Source organism: Hordeum vulgare, chromosome 3H (assembly GCF_904849725.1).
Source record: "Hordeum vulgare subsp. vulgare chromosome 3H, MorexV3_pseudomolecules_assembly, whole genome shotgun sequence".
Taxonomy (NCBI): domain Eukaryota; kingdom Viridiplantae; phylum Streptophyta; class Magnoliopsida; order Poales; family Poaceae; genus Hordeum; species Hordeum vulgare.
Window position 1 is genome coordinate 294121457 of NC_058520.1, and position 14726 is coordinate 294136182.

Consider the following 14726-nt stretch of genomic DNA (forward strand, 5'->3'; position numbering starts at 1 on the left):
CATGAAAGTGACCCGCCACATCTGATACAACACGCCTGTAAGCCGCCATCAACGGGTCCCTGGAATCCCACGTCCCTGAAACTTGTTGCGCCACCAGATCTGAGTCGCCCAGGCATCTAACCCGGCTAAGGTTCATCTCTTTGGCGATCCTAAGCCCATGGAGCAAAGCCTCGTACTCCGCTGCATTGTTAGTACATGGAAACATGAGCCGTAGGACATAGCAAAACTTGTCACCCTGCGGGGAAGTCAGTACCACACCAGCCCCCGAGCCTTCCAGTTGCCTGGACCCGTCAAAATGGATAGTCCAATATGTGTGATCAGGTCTGTCCTCTGGGATTTGCAACTCGGTCCAGTCGTTGATGAAATCCACTAAGGCCTGGGACTTGATAGCCGTGTGGGGCATATACTTCACATGGTGAGGACCGAGCTCAATGGCCCCCTTAGCAATCCGCCCGGTCGCTTCATGGTTTTGTATGATATCGCCAAGTGGCGCAAAACTAACCACCGTGATCGGATGCTCCTGGAAGTGGTGCTTCAACTTCCGGCTTGCCATGAAAATCCCAAAAACCAACTTCTGCCAGTGTGGATAACATTGTTTGGAGAGGGTCAAGACTTCGCTGACAAAGTACACAGGCCTTTGACCGGGTACTCCTTTCTTCTTCCTTGCGTTCGACAACCACTGCCACACTCACTACTTTAGAGTTAGCAGCAATGTACAGGAGCATAGGCTCTTTGTCAGTAGGGGCGACTAAAATGGGCGGCTCAGCCAACTGCTTCTTCAGGGCCTCAAAAGCTTCGTTGGCCGAGTCTGTCCACACAAAGTGGTCTGTTTTCTTGAGCAGCTGATAAAGAGGTATGGCCTTCTCACCAAGGTGGCTTATGAAGCGACTCAGAGCTACGATACAATCCCGCCATACGCTGGACCTGGTTGATATTAGCCGGCTTGCTAAGAGAAGTAATCGCCTTAATCTTATCCGGGTTAGCCTCAATGCCTCGTTCTGACACCAAGAAACCCAATAACTTCAGTGCAGGGACACCAAAAACACACTTGGTCGGGTTAAGTTTCATCTGACACACACGCAAATTGTGAAACGTCTCCTTAAGATCCTCCAGAAGTGACTCCTTCCTCTGGAATTTCACCACTATGTCATCAACATAAGCGTGAACATTGCGCCCGATCTGTTTGTGCAGACAATTCTGGATACAGCGCTGATAAGTCGCCCCTGCACTCTTAAGCCCAAATGGCATGGAGACATAGCAGAAAGCACCAAAAGGGGTTATGAAGGTCGTCTTCTCTTGATCCTCCAAAGCCATCTTGATCTCGTGATAACCTGAGTATGCATCCAAAAAACACAGCCGCTCGCAACCCGCCGTAGAGTCAATGATTTGATCAATACGAGGGAGAGCGAAAGGGTTCTTTGGGCAGGCCTTATTAAGGTCGGTGTAGTCAATGCACATGCGGAAAGTGCCATTCTTCTTGAGGACCAAGACTGGATTGGCCAGCCACTCTGGATAAAAAACTTCCACAATGAACCCAGCAGCCAAGAGCCGGGCTACCTCTTCCCCGATTGCTTTACGCCTCTCCTCGTTGAAATGACGGAGGTACTGCCGAACCGGCTCCATCTTGTGATCTACATTAAGGTGGTGCTCAGCGAATTCTCTTGGTACACCTGGCATGTCAGAAGGTTTCCATGCAAAAATGTCCCGATTCTCACGGATGAATTCGATGAGCGTGCTTTCCTATTTGGGATCCAGACCCGTCCCAACAGTGAATTGCTTGGAAGAGTCGCGAGGCGTGAAATCAACTTGCTTGGTGTCATCGCTTGGTTTGAACTTGAGGGGCGGCTCTGAATCGATAGTGGGCTTCTTGAGCGGAGTCATATCTGCCGGGTCAACATTGGCCTGATGAAACTTGAGTTCCTCAGCAGCGCAAGCCGACTCAGCATAAGCAGCATCTCCTTCGCACTCTTGAGCTATCTTCCGATCTCCACTTATCGTGATGGTTCCTCTAGGGCCTGGCATCTTGAGCTTAAGGTAGACATAACACGGCCGGGCCATGAAGTGGGCGTAAGCCGGCCAACCAAAAAGCGCATGATAAGGGCTCTTGATCTTGACCACCTCGAACGTGAGAGACTCGCTTCTGTAGTTAGACTCGGTGCCAAAAGCCACATTAAGTTTAATTCGCCCAACAGGATATGCCTACTTACCCGGAACGATGTCGTGGAAGACCGTGGAGGAAGGCAACAAGTCGCCTTCAGAGAAACTCATTCTCCGGAAAGTGTCATGGTATAAGATGTTGATACTACTGTCACCGTCCATGAGGACTTTGGAGAGGGTGTAGCCCCCAACCTGTGGTGCCACAACCAATGCCAAGTCGCCAGGGTTATCAACCCGGGGCAGGTGGTCCTCCCTACTCCAGGTAACAGGCTGCTTAGACCAGTTGAGATACCTGGGAAGCGCCGGCTCACTATGTTGAGGCCTCTCTGATTAACCTTCTTGTCACTCTTGCAAGCATTAGTCGTAAACACGTGATACTGCCCACTATCAACTGCTTGGGGTTATTTTGGAAGCCACTGTTGTCGTTCTGCTGCTGAGAGCCGCCCGGGTTAAGCTGCTGCTGAAAGCCGCCCTGAGCATTATATTGCTGGTTACTCTGGACCGGGTACTGCCCAGCGTTGGAGTGAGACCCGCCCTGTGGACAAGGGTTGGGGAAACAGCCAAATGGATTCCCGTGTGAGCCGTCCGAACCAAATTGATCTGGGTGTCCACCACTACTCCCTCCTTGGTTGTTCTTGAGTGCCTCGGCACAAAATTCCTGCATCACAAAACAGTTTTCCCAAGAATGAGTGGCTTTTGAGCATCTCCTGATAGTTATGTTGTCTTTTGCCACTGAAGCCCCGTTTCCCACTTTTCTTCTGACGCTGATTCACGGCCCCGGTGTTAGTATTGGCGACGAAATCAGTGACACCTTCCTGCTGCCTTTTCTTTCCTTGGTTCCCAGGGTTATTGTTGTTACGTCCCTGGACCTGAGAATGGCCTCTGGATGACTCTCCCTCCCTGGCGTCGCTGACTTTGTCATCGTCCTCTCCGGGATCTTTGGTGCCGTCTGACTCGGCATATCTAGTTAGGTTATCCATCAACTCGCCCATATCCTGCACTTTCCGCTTGAGTCGCCCAAGTTTCAACACCAGGGGTTGGAAGTGAGTTTTTCTCCAAAATCAGCACAGCCTGAGCCGCCGTGATGCCATCCGATGAATGGATTATCTCTGCAATCCGCCGTGTCCAATGATGGGGCGACTCATCTGAGCGTTGGACACATTGTTGTAAGTCGACAATAGTCATTGGGCGCTTGCAAGTTCCTCTAAAGTTCTTGACAAAACGTTCCTTCAACTCGGCCCAGGTGTTGATGGAGTTGGGCGGCAAATTTTTCAGCCAAGTGCGTGCCGTCCCTTCGAGCATCATTGTAAAGTACTTGGCACACACCTTGTCGCTAACATCGAGCATGTCCATCGCAAGCTCGTAACTCTCAACCCACGCTCCCGGCTCACGGTCAGGCGTGTAGTTGGGAACTTTGCGCGGACCCTTAAAGTCCTTGGGCATACACTCATTGCGGAGGGCGGGTGATAAACAGGGAATCCCTATGTTCCTGCCTCCTGACTCGCCGTGCGCCGAGGAAGGCGACACATAAGCCTGATAGCCTTGACCCGCCGCTGTTGCTGCCTCCGCCAGACGGGCGTCTCGTGCTGCGTCCACAAGGTCTTGGGCATGTGTGCCTGGCAATCCAGGCGGGTTGGTCTGCGGATGTCGACGCTGCTCAACGCTGGACACTGCGGGCGAGTCATTACGGCAACTCCTGGTATGACTTGCGTGAGGTGTAGAATGCAGCCGATCACGACTATACGAGTACTGCGCCTGTTGGACCACCGTTGTTTTCAGCATCTCGATGGCGTTCCTTGCTTCCACCTCAGCAATAGAGTTTCCGTGGATGGTAAGAGACTCTAAGTTGCGGGTCGTGGCCAGCACGTTGTCAACGGGGTTAGAAAAGTGACCCTGCGGCGTTTGGAAGCGTGGCGGCTGTGCCGGCGTCAGCCGAGGCGACTGTGGATTGGGCGGCGGCTGGGCTGGCTCAACCTGCTGAGTGACTCGCCATGGCGGGTTAGGTTCCAACCCAGGAGTATGTGGGCTGTCAAAGAGTCGGGTACGGTTTAGATCGGTCGGTAGACGGTTACGATGCCTCCTCTGGTGAACCACATCCGAAGTGCGTTGTTGGCGCTGAAGCCGCCATCCTGGTGGCTTCGACTTCGATCTCGCGCTGGATCTTGGTCATCTCCTCCCTCAGCTTCGCCAATTTGGCGTTAACCTCTGCTTGGTTCTCCGTGGTCACGACGACCGCCGTGAGTTTAGACATCTCTGCCACTAGATCTGCCATGGCTTGAGCCGGAGTCTTCCCAGACCCGCTGGCTCGGTTGTTATCCGTCGCGGTCAGCTGAGCCGCCGCTGCTCCTGCCATGTAGATGGCGACCTGACGATGAGGTTCTTGGAAATCCTCGGAGATCCACGCCTCGGACAAACCCCCAAGCCGCCCATCATGGAGGGGGTAGATTGAATCTGTATCGCCCATGGATGACTCGTCATCCAAGTTGACAGGGTTGTTCTCCTCAATCACCGGCTCATCCGGTAGGTCGATCCCCTGCGTAAAACCAACAACAACGTGGCGCGACCTGATCTGACGTTTGGCGGGTTGGGCGACCCGAGCCGGCTCGACGATGTCGGTGCAGATGTCCGGCTCACGCACGGGAGCCCCAAACTTGCCAATGAAGACGTGGACCTTGCCGAAGGGGACCCGGTAACCAGATTCGATTGAATCGGCGCCAGGCCCCCACTGAGAGTGGTCGATGTAGTACTTCCCGCGGCGGCTTTTAGTCATGAGGCCAACCGCGTAGCTCCCAAACCCTGGAAGGGCTCCCTTTGAGAACTCAACTCCACCGTGCGGTAGCCCCATGGTGGGCGCCAACTGTCGCGGTTTTGTCATGGCAGATGTCCTCATGAAAGGACTTAGAGATGGAGCCATCGCACCTTGGTGGCAACTCAAAGGAGTTAAGCGGAAGCGAGACTCGGGTTTTACCCAGGTTCGGCCCCTCCGATGGAGGTAAAAGCCTACATCCTGCTTTGTGTATATTGATGATGGAATCGGTTATAAGGGTGCGTAACTCGTCTGACCTAGCTCTCGATGGATTGTAACTTTATCTATCTATCCTAGAGACTCGCCTTTATAGACAAGCCGAGGCCCTAGGTTTACAAGAGTCCAGGCCACATCATAAGTCGTGACCTGACATATCTCTAAGCCGCCGTGTCTCTCAAGCAAGGAAACTACCCGACGAGTCTTCCTCTTCTTGGGCCAGGAGTCGCCATCTGGGCCCTCGGGCTCGGCCGGCTCTTTGCTGGAGATCACCTAACGCCTTCCACATCCTGGGTCTAAGCCCATCTTTGAATCATGAATGTTGAGTGGCCATGAAGCTAACCCGGCCCAATAGGGCGGGTCATACAACGGGTAATATCCCAAACACCCGTCGACCCACTTGGTGGTTGACGTTGGTGTCCTGGACCGCCTCCCACAGGTGTCGCACCTAGAGCCTGATCTTCATAATCGCGGCCCACTCGACATAGTTGGTTTTGGTGAGGGTAGGACACCCAACACCGGGACCAACATCCCTGACCACAGTCCGGACCTCGTAGAGGCCACGGTCCTGGTCGTCGCAGCTGCCGTCGCCGTGCGCACCTCCACCTGGAGCGCCATCGCGATGTGCGCGGGTGTGCTTGGCTGCCCACTCCGCCGTCCGCTCTCGCGCCACATTGGTGCGGGCGCCACATCGGCGCGGTCCGCATCGGCGGCGTCGTCCATAGGCACGGAGCCGTTGCAGCTGCCGGAGCCGCCGCGGAGTGCCTTGGCATCCGCCGTAGCCTCACGTGTTGCCTCCGCTGCTGGTGCTTCTACCTCCGCCCAGTCTGCTTCTACCTCCGCTCTGGCTGCTGCCAGCTCCGCCGCAGCCAGCCTCGGCGCCCTTGCTGCTGCAGCAGCGGCTGCTGTAGCCGCTCGCTCACGCTCCTCTGCCACGACGCAGTCGGCCTCCTGCCGGCGCCGCGTGCTCGAGGTAGCCGTGTGCTGAGAGCGACCTGCAAACATGGCTTGCTGCAGGGGGGTTGTTGCGTGAAGAAGAGGCTGCTTCTGATGAGTTTTTGCATGAAGAAGAGGTTGCTTCTGACAAGCTGTTGCTCAACAGTCCGAAGGGAGGGAGGTAACCAGGGGCAGTCGGAGCAACTGCTGCTACCGGCTTGGGCTGCTCAACTCCCGGTGAGAGAGGTGAGCAGGAAATGCTTAGGGTACAAGACAACGAGGCCCTGATACCACTTTTAGACCTTTCAGCCTGAGCATTGATAGTTGTAGATGACACTAGGAGAGTTGGGACAATTCGACTTGTTAGACCTTTCAGCCTGAGCATTGATAGTTGTAGATGACACTAGGAGAGTTGGGACAATTTTCGTTGGTTTATTTCTCACACAATGCCATGCCAACCTGAGGGGTTGGGGATACATATTTATAGGCTGCTAGCCAGCCAAGCATATGCTAAGATGTTAGTCTAAGATGCTGCTAAGATGCTAGTCTAAGATGTTATCCTAACTGCCAGTCCTTGGTGGTCAAGGATTCTATCCTAACAGCCACAAGGACCATTGTTGCAGCCCCACAAAGACCCTAGTACAGAGACTTATCCATCAAATAGTAATCCTTCAAGATGTTAACAGCTTTTCCAGGATATAAGAATCATTTCTGACCAAAAGTTGAATGCAGCAGTAACCAGAGTTTTCGGTATCACGATGTGGATCATAGTATTGAACGATATTAAGATATATACTTGTAAGTGCGTCTAGTGCCCCTTAGTGATTTTGGTGTATTGAAGACTTATAGGTTAAGAGACTGATATGTTTGTGAGTGTACACATGCTCTATAAGTCACTGAGGAGTTCGAGTTATTCGAAGAATATCGACCCCTAAAAATGTATGTCTTCGGCTGAAGACTTTGGTATTTTCTCTGAAGACTTTGAAAGTCAGGAAATTGGTGTGTCCGTGAAGAAATAGATGGTCAAGGATTCTATCCTAACAGCCACAAGGACCATGTGTTGCAGCCCCACAAAGGACCATGTGCTGCAGCCCCACAAAGACCCTAGTACAGAGACTTATCCATCAAATAGTAATCGTTCAAGATGTTAACAGCTTTTCCACGATATAAGAATCATTTCTGACCAAAAGTTGAATGCAGCAGTAACCAGAGTTTTTCGTATCACGATGTGGATCATATATTGAACGATATTAAGATATATACTTGTAAGTGCGTCTAGTGCCCCTTAGTGATTTTGGTGTATTGAAAACTTATAGGTTAAGAGACTGATATGTTTGTGAGTGTACACAGGCTCTATAAGTCACTAAGGAGTTTGAGTTATTCGAAGAATATCGACCCCTAAAAATGTATGTCTTCGGCTGAAGACTTTGGTATTTTCTCTGAAGACTTTGAAAGTGAGGAAATTGGTGTGTCCGTGAAAAGATCGATGTAAAAACTCTGAAGCGTGAAGACTTTCGTTTTCATAGTTTCATTTTCTGTATTCTGTGTCATAGGACCACCGTATTGTTAAAGGGTGTGTCATAGGACCACCGTATTGTTAAAGGGGGTCAACGTAAAACTAAGGAAAAGTTTCCAACTGATGCTCATCTCAAAGCCTACACATATAAACCCTTCGGATGAAGCCTTTGGAAATCCTAAACAGCTTAGTCAAATTCTTCAGTGACAGAGACGAAGATCTTCTGGTCTATGAGGAATTTGCTCTAACTAAGAAGTTAGGTCTTCGCCAGTGTGAATCACCTACCTGTGAGAAACATGAGTGACATGAGGACTTTCATAGCCAAAACGGTCCGACCGAGGTTGTGCTGCGCGCCAGCTGTCCCCAACCTTATCCACCTAACGGTCATATCAATGGGGCATTAATGTCAATTCATGTCGGGTGTTAGATCATATATCTCCATATGTGGTTTTTGTAATTGATGACAATTCCTATGACTAATGGTTGCCTTAAGTTATATTTATAGGATTTGTCCATAGGCATTTCTTGAAGTCCATCTGTTGGGTTCAAGGAGTTTATATGATGACCAAGTTGGTATTCAAGGTATTATCCAAAGAATGGTCATAGAGACACAAGGTTGATCAAGATCGTCAGACAAAGAGTAAATCAAGATGATCAACACACATAGCGTACAAGATGTACCGAGAGGTATCAAGTGATCCCATGGTATGGTAAGCATTGTCCATTACATATTTGTGTACTAACCCATGGTCTTCCTGAGAGTTCTATGTGGGGTTAGGTGTGTTTCCATGGGGCTTGCGTCAAGAGGAAAATCTCATACAACCCATGGAGGATGACGCCAAATGGTGGAGGATGGTGGCAACGGAGTTGTGAAGATATGCTGAAGAGCGGCTCACCCATAGTGTCTATGGGGGAGCAATCAACTAGTCTTCATCAAGCCAACGCAATCAATAAAGGTGGTCCATCTTGAGGAAGCCAAGATCATCGTCATCTATCTCAAGAGGACGAGGTGCAAGGTATAGGTTTGCCCTTGATAGGTTTTCCGTTTTAGGATAGATTGTCGTGCTATCAAGGGGGGGCTCTCAAGTGAGTAGCTTGATCGTATCGTCCGTTGAGAGCTCAAACCATTTGCATCCTTGCATCATACTTCTTGTTTCTTGTTTGGTGTTTCTCTTTGTGAGTTTTAGATCTTATGTTCATCTTCATGACAAGCTCGAGTTCATCGAAAACGGAGTCCATATGCATCTTCTATGATGTTTTCGATGTTGTGAGTTTTTACCGGTCTTATTCGAAGAAGGGTTCTCACCATTTTCTTATGGGACTTTTCTCACTTGCTTCTTATTGATATTTCTATCAAGATTGTGTTAGCCCATGTCGTTAGCTTTCCAACAAACTTGGTTTCGTTGAATTCGGAGTCCGTATGCGAAAGTTAGAGCAGTTTCAGTATCCAGCGGTAGTACCGCTCCTGGTGCGAGCGGTAGTACCGCTCCTTAGCGGTAATACCGCTCCAGGAGCGGTAGTGAGATATAGATCCACATTTCCACCAATCACTTTCTCCTCTAAGTGAGGGGAACCCCTTGGGTCTAGATCTTGGAGTTCTTCGTGTTCTTCTTCGTTCTTCCTCTCATTTTCCTCCCTAGCATTAGTTGCTTTGGTGGGATTTGGAAGAGAAGGACTTGGGCACTCCGTGTGCCCTTGCCATTGCATTAGTTGCATTGTTTGAGTTTTCCACGGTGATACGTGGAAGTGAAGTTTGAGAAGCTTATTACCTTTGGTACTTAGTACCCTAGATATTGTTCTTCGTGGATGCTTTGGCGTCCTAGAAGCTTGGTGGTGTCTCGAAACTCAATCATTGTGGTGTAAAGCTCCGGGCAAGCGTCGGGGTCTCCAATTAGGTTGTGGAGATTGCCCCGAGCAATTTGTACGGGTACCGGTGACCGGCCCCAAGATTTGTCATTTGTACGGGTTCGGTGACCGCCCTCAAGGGTCCCTTAGTGGAATCACGGCATCTTGCATTGTGCGAGGGCGTGAGGAGATTACGGTGGCCTTAGTGGCATCTTGGGGAGCATTGTGCCTCCACACCGCTCCAACAAAGATTAGCATCCGCAAGGGTGTGAACTTCGGGATACATCATCGTCTCCGCGTGCCTCGGTTATCTCTTACCCGAACCCTTTACTTATGCACTTTACTTTGTGATATCCATATTGTTTATTGTCATATATCTTGCTATCACTTAGTTGTTTATCTTGCTTAGCATAAGTTTTTGGTGCACATAGGTTAGCCTAGTTGTTGTAGGTTTTGTGCTTGACAAATTAAACGTTAGTTTTATTTCGCATTTGTTCAAGCCTAAACCGTAATTATTTTAAAGCGCCTATTCACCCCCCCTCTAGGCGACATCCACATCCTTTCATCGGGGTTGCTCCCCGGCTATAAATAACCCCCCCCATAACCACTAGTTGGTTGGCTGCTCTGCGAGAGAAACTGAAAATTTGTCATTTGAGAGCAACCCAATCCTCAAAGACTTTGAGAGAAAATTATCAGTGAGGAAAAACCCCAAACACCCAAATCAAAACCCAAACACCCAAAGTGATTGAGCATCACTGAAGAAATTGTTCTTGTTTGGAACCGACGCTTGTTAACTTTAAGGACTGTGCATCCTCCAGACAGTTAGGCGTTATGGTCTAGAGCATTCAGCAGTAAATTGTGGATCGCCGATTGACCAAGTTTGTGAGGGTTTGGAAGTCTGCCCTGAAAACTTACCACGAGTTTTGGGCGAGGACTGTGTGTCCTTAGCTCAAGGAGAATACGGTAAGGACTTAGTGTCTTGTGACTGTGTGTCCTTTGGTTTAAATACCAAACCGCTCCAAACCAGACGTACGACTGTCACAACAGTTGTACTGGATCATCAAATCATTGTCTTCATCAAACACCGGGTTCTAATTCCTCAACCCTTTCATTTCCTCAAATCTTTACTGTTTGAAGAATTGGACTGAAGACTTTCTCAAACTCCTCACCTCAAATTCTTCACTTCAGTTATTCGCCACCTGCTTATCCTGATCACGCTACCTGTGCAACCTGAACATTTCATTTTACTTTGATGACTAAGTTATCGCTGCTTTTACACATTTGTTTGAGTACTTATTCTGCTACACTCAATTCGTGACTAAAGATTTTCCTCGCTAGGAATTTCCTCAGTGACGAATTTCTAAAAATCGCTTATTCACCCCCTTAGTCGATATAACGCACTTTCAATACTACGCAAGAGAAACGATACGAATCACACCATGTATCATAATCTGATATTACCACTATCATATCACGCTAGAGATCAAAGTGCCGCTAGAATCGTGAGACATATCAGACATTGAACCATGAGGTGTATTAAGCATCTAATATTATTCTTAAAACACTAAAAAATAATCAGATTGTTTTTAGACCATGAGGTGTATTGAACATTTAATATTGAAATAACGTCATATTCAGTTTGTCCCAATAAAACTAATGGTCTTTAAATATACAAATATCATGGCATCATGATTCCGAAACTGCCTGATATATCGTACTCCCTCCGTCACGGTTTAAAAAGCGTGCATGGAAATTCTTTAGAACCTAGGTTGTTATTGATTGGCTGTAAAATGAGTTGAAAAATAGCATTCACACTACACATGCATATAGAAGTAGTACAACGAAGTACTAATTAGCTGCTAGGAGTAAATGCAATGCGTCTTAAACCTCATGTGTTGTGGAAATGCACGCAAACTTAACCGTGCCTTATAAACCGTGACGGAGGTAGTATCGTTTTTATTGATGGGATACTAAAAACTTGGTAGCCACCACTAACAAAACAGCCCTTTCAGTACAGTTACGTGAAGAATATATACTCCTATAATATTGCATGGTTCCTACAATATATACTTCTAACTCTTTGCGAGAATAACATGCTGCAATGCTATTCCAGTCGTGTGAGGAGAGCTCCTAATGACGGCAGAACTTGGGTTCATTTTTTTGTGCCAAGCTTTTAGCCCCTACAGCTAGATGGCAGCACAAGCACACTAGCTCATCCTCTACTTAGTAATTCCCAATCGGACGTCTATTGCAAGGTAGCAAATGCACATCAGTTTTGACTTTTGAGCAATGGCTTCCCTTGCAGCCATTGGGGATATGGGGAATTTGTTAGACAATGAGGCATGCGCGGTGGAGCAGTGAAAGAGAGATTACCGACCATAGAAGCTGGAGCTGGTAATGGAACTTATCGAGGTCGTCGGAAGTGGACAACACAGGCTTCTTCGCCGCCGCACGCTCGCCCCCCAATCGCGCCTCGTACACCGTGCTCTCCGACCCTGCACGGCGGGTCATGTGAGGTCACATCGTCGTGCCATCCCACCCCACCCCAACCCAACCCAACCCAATCGGCACACACACCATTACTCGCAAATTAAAACAATGGGCGGGGGGAGGGGCAGGAGAAAGAAGGATGGGGAGGAGTTACCTCGGGCGATGGGGGAGAGAAGGGAGAAGGACGCGGCGGGGAGGTGGAGCGGGATGGCGTCGCTACGGCAGCACCCGCGCACGCAACGGTTGGTCTCCTCCGGCGGTACCTCCACCAGACCCATCGGCGCCGCCTCGACCTCCTCGTCGGCGTTGTGTCGCCTGGGAGATGAGTTAATTGAATCTCGACTGGTTGGTGGGGGAAGGAAAGGAGAACGGCGTTGCGACGGGAAGGCCAACGGTTCGACAGTGACCCGATCTGTTGACTTGGCTTGTTACTCGGGCTGTTTTTCTTTACACAGCTAGAAATCAGACTATGATTCCTAAGCATCCATCAGACGGACACCGTTAGAAATCAGACTACTGATTCCTAAGCATCCATCAGACGGACACCGTTAGAAATCAGACTACTGATTCCTAAGCATCCATCGGACTAGTATTCTACCGTTAGATATAGAGAGTCTGGAGCGTTGGATTTCTTCCAGAAACTGTGTTCTTGAGGTTGTTTCCCGCTAATGCAGCCATTAATTGCTTCCAGAAACTGTGCACCTGAGGTTGTTCCCCGCTAATGCCATTAATTGCTTTTTAAAGGAAAGTACTCTCCCGAAAATCATTCATGAAATAACTGCTTCCATTTTATTTTTCACTGCTGCGTATCCATTCCCTCTTATTTTCGGGAGAATATATCCACAAATTTTTTGTTTCAGTGAAGTTTGCTTCCTATTTTCGGGAGAATATATCCACAAATTTTTTGTTTCAGTGAAGTTTGCTTCCCATGCAGTTGAGATTTGTTTCCGTGCACAATATGTATCTAAAAGTTTGAGTCCGTATGATTTAGCCTTGAATAACTACTGTCAAGAATCATGACTGATTTTTTGAACTAAGTTAGTTTTTCCTATTAATTCACCAATATCACAACACATCGCTCGTTCTTCTATGTGATTCGTATGACGTGAAAAATTTCTACCAGCTCTTCAATTTGGTGATAGCCTTTTAGATAACATATTCGGGCTTCATATGTTCATAAACATGTTTTCGAAGACCTACAGATTTGCTTCCTTGTACTCACGACTATTACAATCCTTCTTATTTTTATTTGGAATGTTTAAACATGCTACAAACGTGCTTCCCTCCTCCTTTGGTTACTACCATTATGATCATGCTGCAAGAGCTCATAATTTAAATTTCTTACATTAATACAAATCATTTTTCAATCAGAATTTGAAATGTCACATTGTACACAATGATCAGTTTGACCTCAAAAATTCTTAATTTCTTGCATTAGTATTGTTTGCTTCAAAAACCATACAACAATGCGACTTTCCATAAATATTTTCAGCTTCCACAAACCACATCTCGGAACGAGGGCTCTCTGTCGTGGCTTGGGCCCTTTAGAAACACCGTATGGCAACTATTGCAGAATCAAGGTGTATCAAGCTATTTCATGATGAAAAAGCCATGAACTGAAATTAAAAAGTGTCAATCAATCAGCTAATACAAACATCTCTAAGTATGTAAGAATGTTCAAAAATGATATTATAGCAGCATTTGTGAAGAAGCATGACCGGGCAAAAAACATAGGATTGGTTGTGGGCATCATGCATGAGAAATAAACAAGAGTATGAAGTATGGTTTTAAACCTCAACTAGTAGGAAGCATACAGATGTGCTATCACAATATGGCTCATTTAAATTGGAAGCATGAACAATTGGAAATGAAAATCAACGAGGACTGCGACCAAAATGGGGATGCATGTTTATATGACCTAAATTCAAAATTCTCAGAACTTGGTTGAGAGATGGAAACAATTATAGTATGATGTGGAAGCTAAATAAGTAGAAAGCATGAAAAAAAAGTGGTGTAAACAACTCATTTTGATAGGAAGCATATACAATGGAAAAATGGAAATAAACTTATAGTGCCACTAAGGTGGAAGCACACAGGTATGAAGCTACAAAGTAAAAAAAGAGGGTGCATTATTAGTTTCAGGTGGAAGCATGAAATTTTGGAAAAAGAAAAGAATTAAAACAATTGTTTTTCCAGTGACTACGGATGCATATTTTTCGAAACTCTCTATACAGGAAGCAACGAAGCAATGTGTTCTCAGCATTTATACCTCCAAGAAAATAGTACTCGACGATGTGGTGTGTGTTGTGGTTGAACTTCCACCAAGCGATGTGGTGTGTGTTGTGGTTGAACTTCCACCAAGCGATGTGGTGTGTGTTGTGGTTGAACTTCCACCAGGCGACGCCGAAGCCGGTGAGGCAGTTCCCGGAGACCACCTGCAGGAGGTGCTTGAGCGCGGGGTGCCTGGTGATCTGTAGCGACCCGGCTCAAGACGAGTCAAGCCTCTGTGTTTCTGTGCCATCCCTGGATCAGTATGCTGGCACACACAGTACATCAATGTATATATCAAAGTGCAATCACATGTAAATAGCGTAAAACTGATATATACCTTAAATATTTCAGCGGAAGCAGTCAAGGGAGTGGAGTCCCAATAAACACCAACGGCAAGTTAAGTGTAGACCGTAACCCTGAATCGTACTCTTACTCGTCGAAGAAAAATATCTGCAACATAAGACGTTGCAGCCGTGTAGGTCAACATAT

General features: G+C 47.7%; 1 protein-coding gene across 4 annotated transcripts in view; it reads right to left on the reverse strand.

The window, feature by feature from the left end:
* The window catches only part of LOC123443680 (protein kinase and PP2C-like domain-containing protein), a 40960-nt gene extending 28495 nt beyond the window's left edge, over nt 1-12465 (reverse strand). For 2 of the 4 annotated variants that reach the window (XM_045120176.1, XM_045120175.1), the window contains exons 1-2: nt 12121-12325; nt 11854-11971 (exon numbers count right to left, since the gene is read on the reverse strand). In XM_045120176.1, the coding sequence (XP_044976111.1) occupies nt 11854-11971; nt 12121-12244 (242 nt within the window). In that variant the 5' untranslated portion in view covers nt 12245-12325. Of the gene's footprint in view, nt 1-11849; nt 11972-12120 lie in introns of all 4 variants that reach the window. The other 2 variants (XM_045120174.1, XM_045120173.1) reach the window with 2 other exon arrangements.
* Between the last annotated feature and the right edge of the window lie 2261 nt (nt 12466-14726).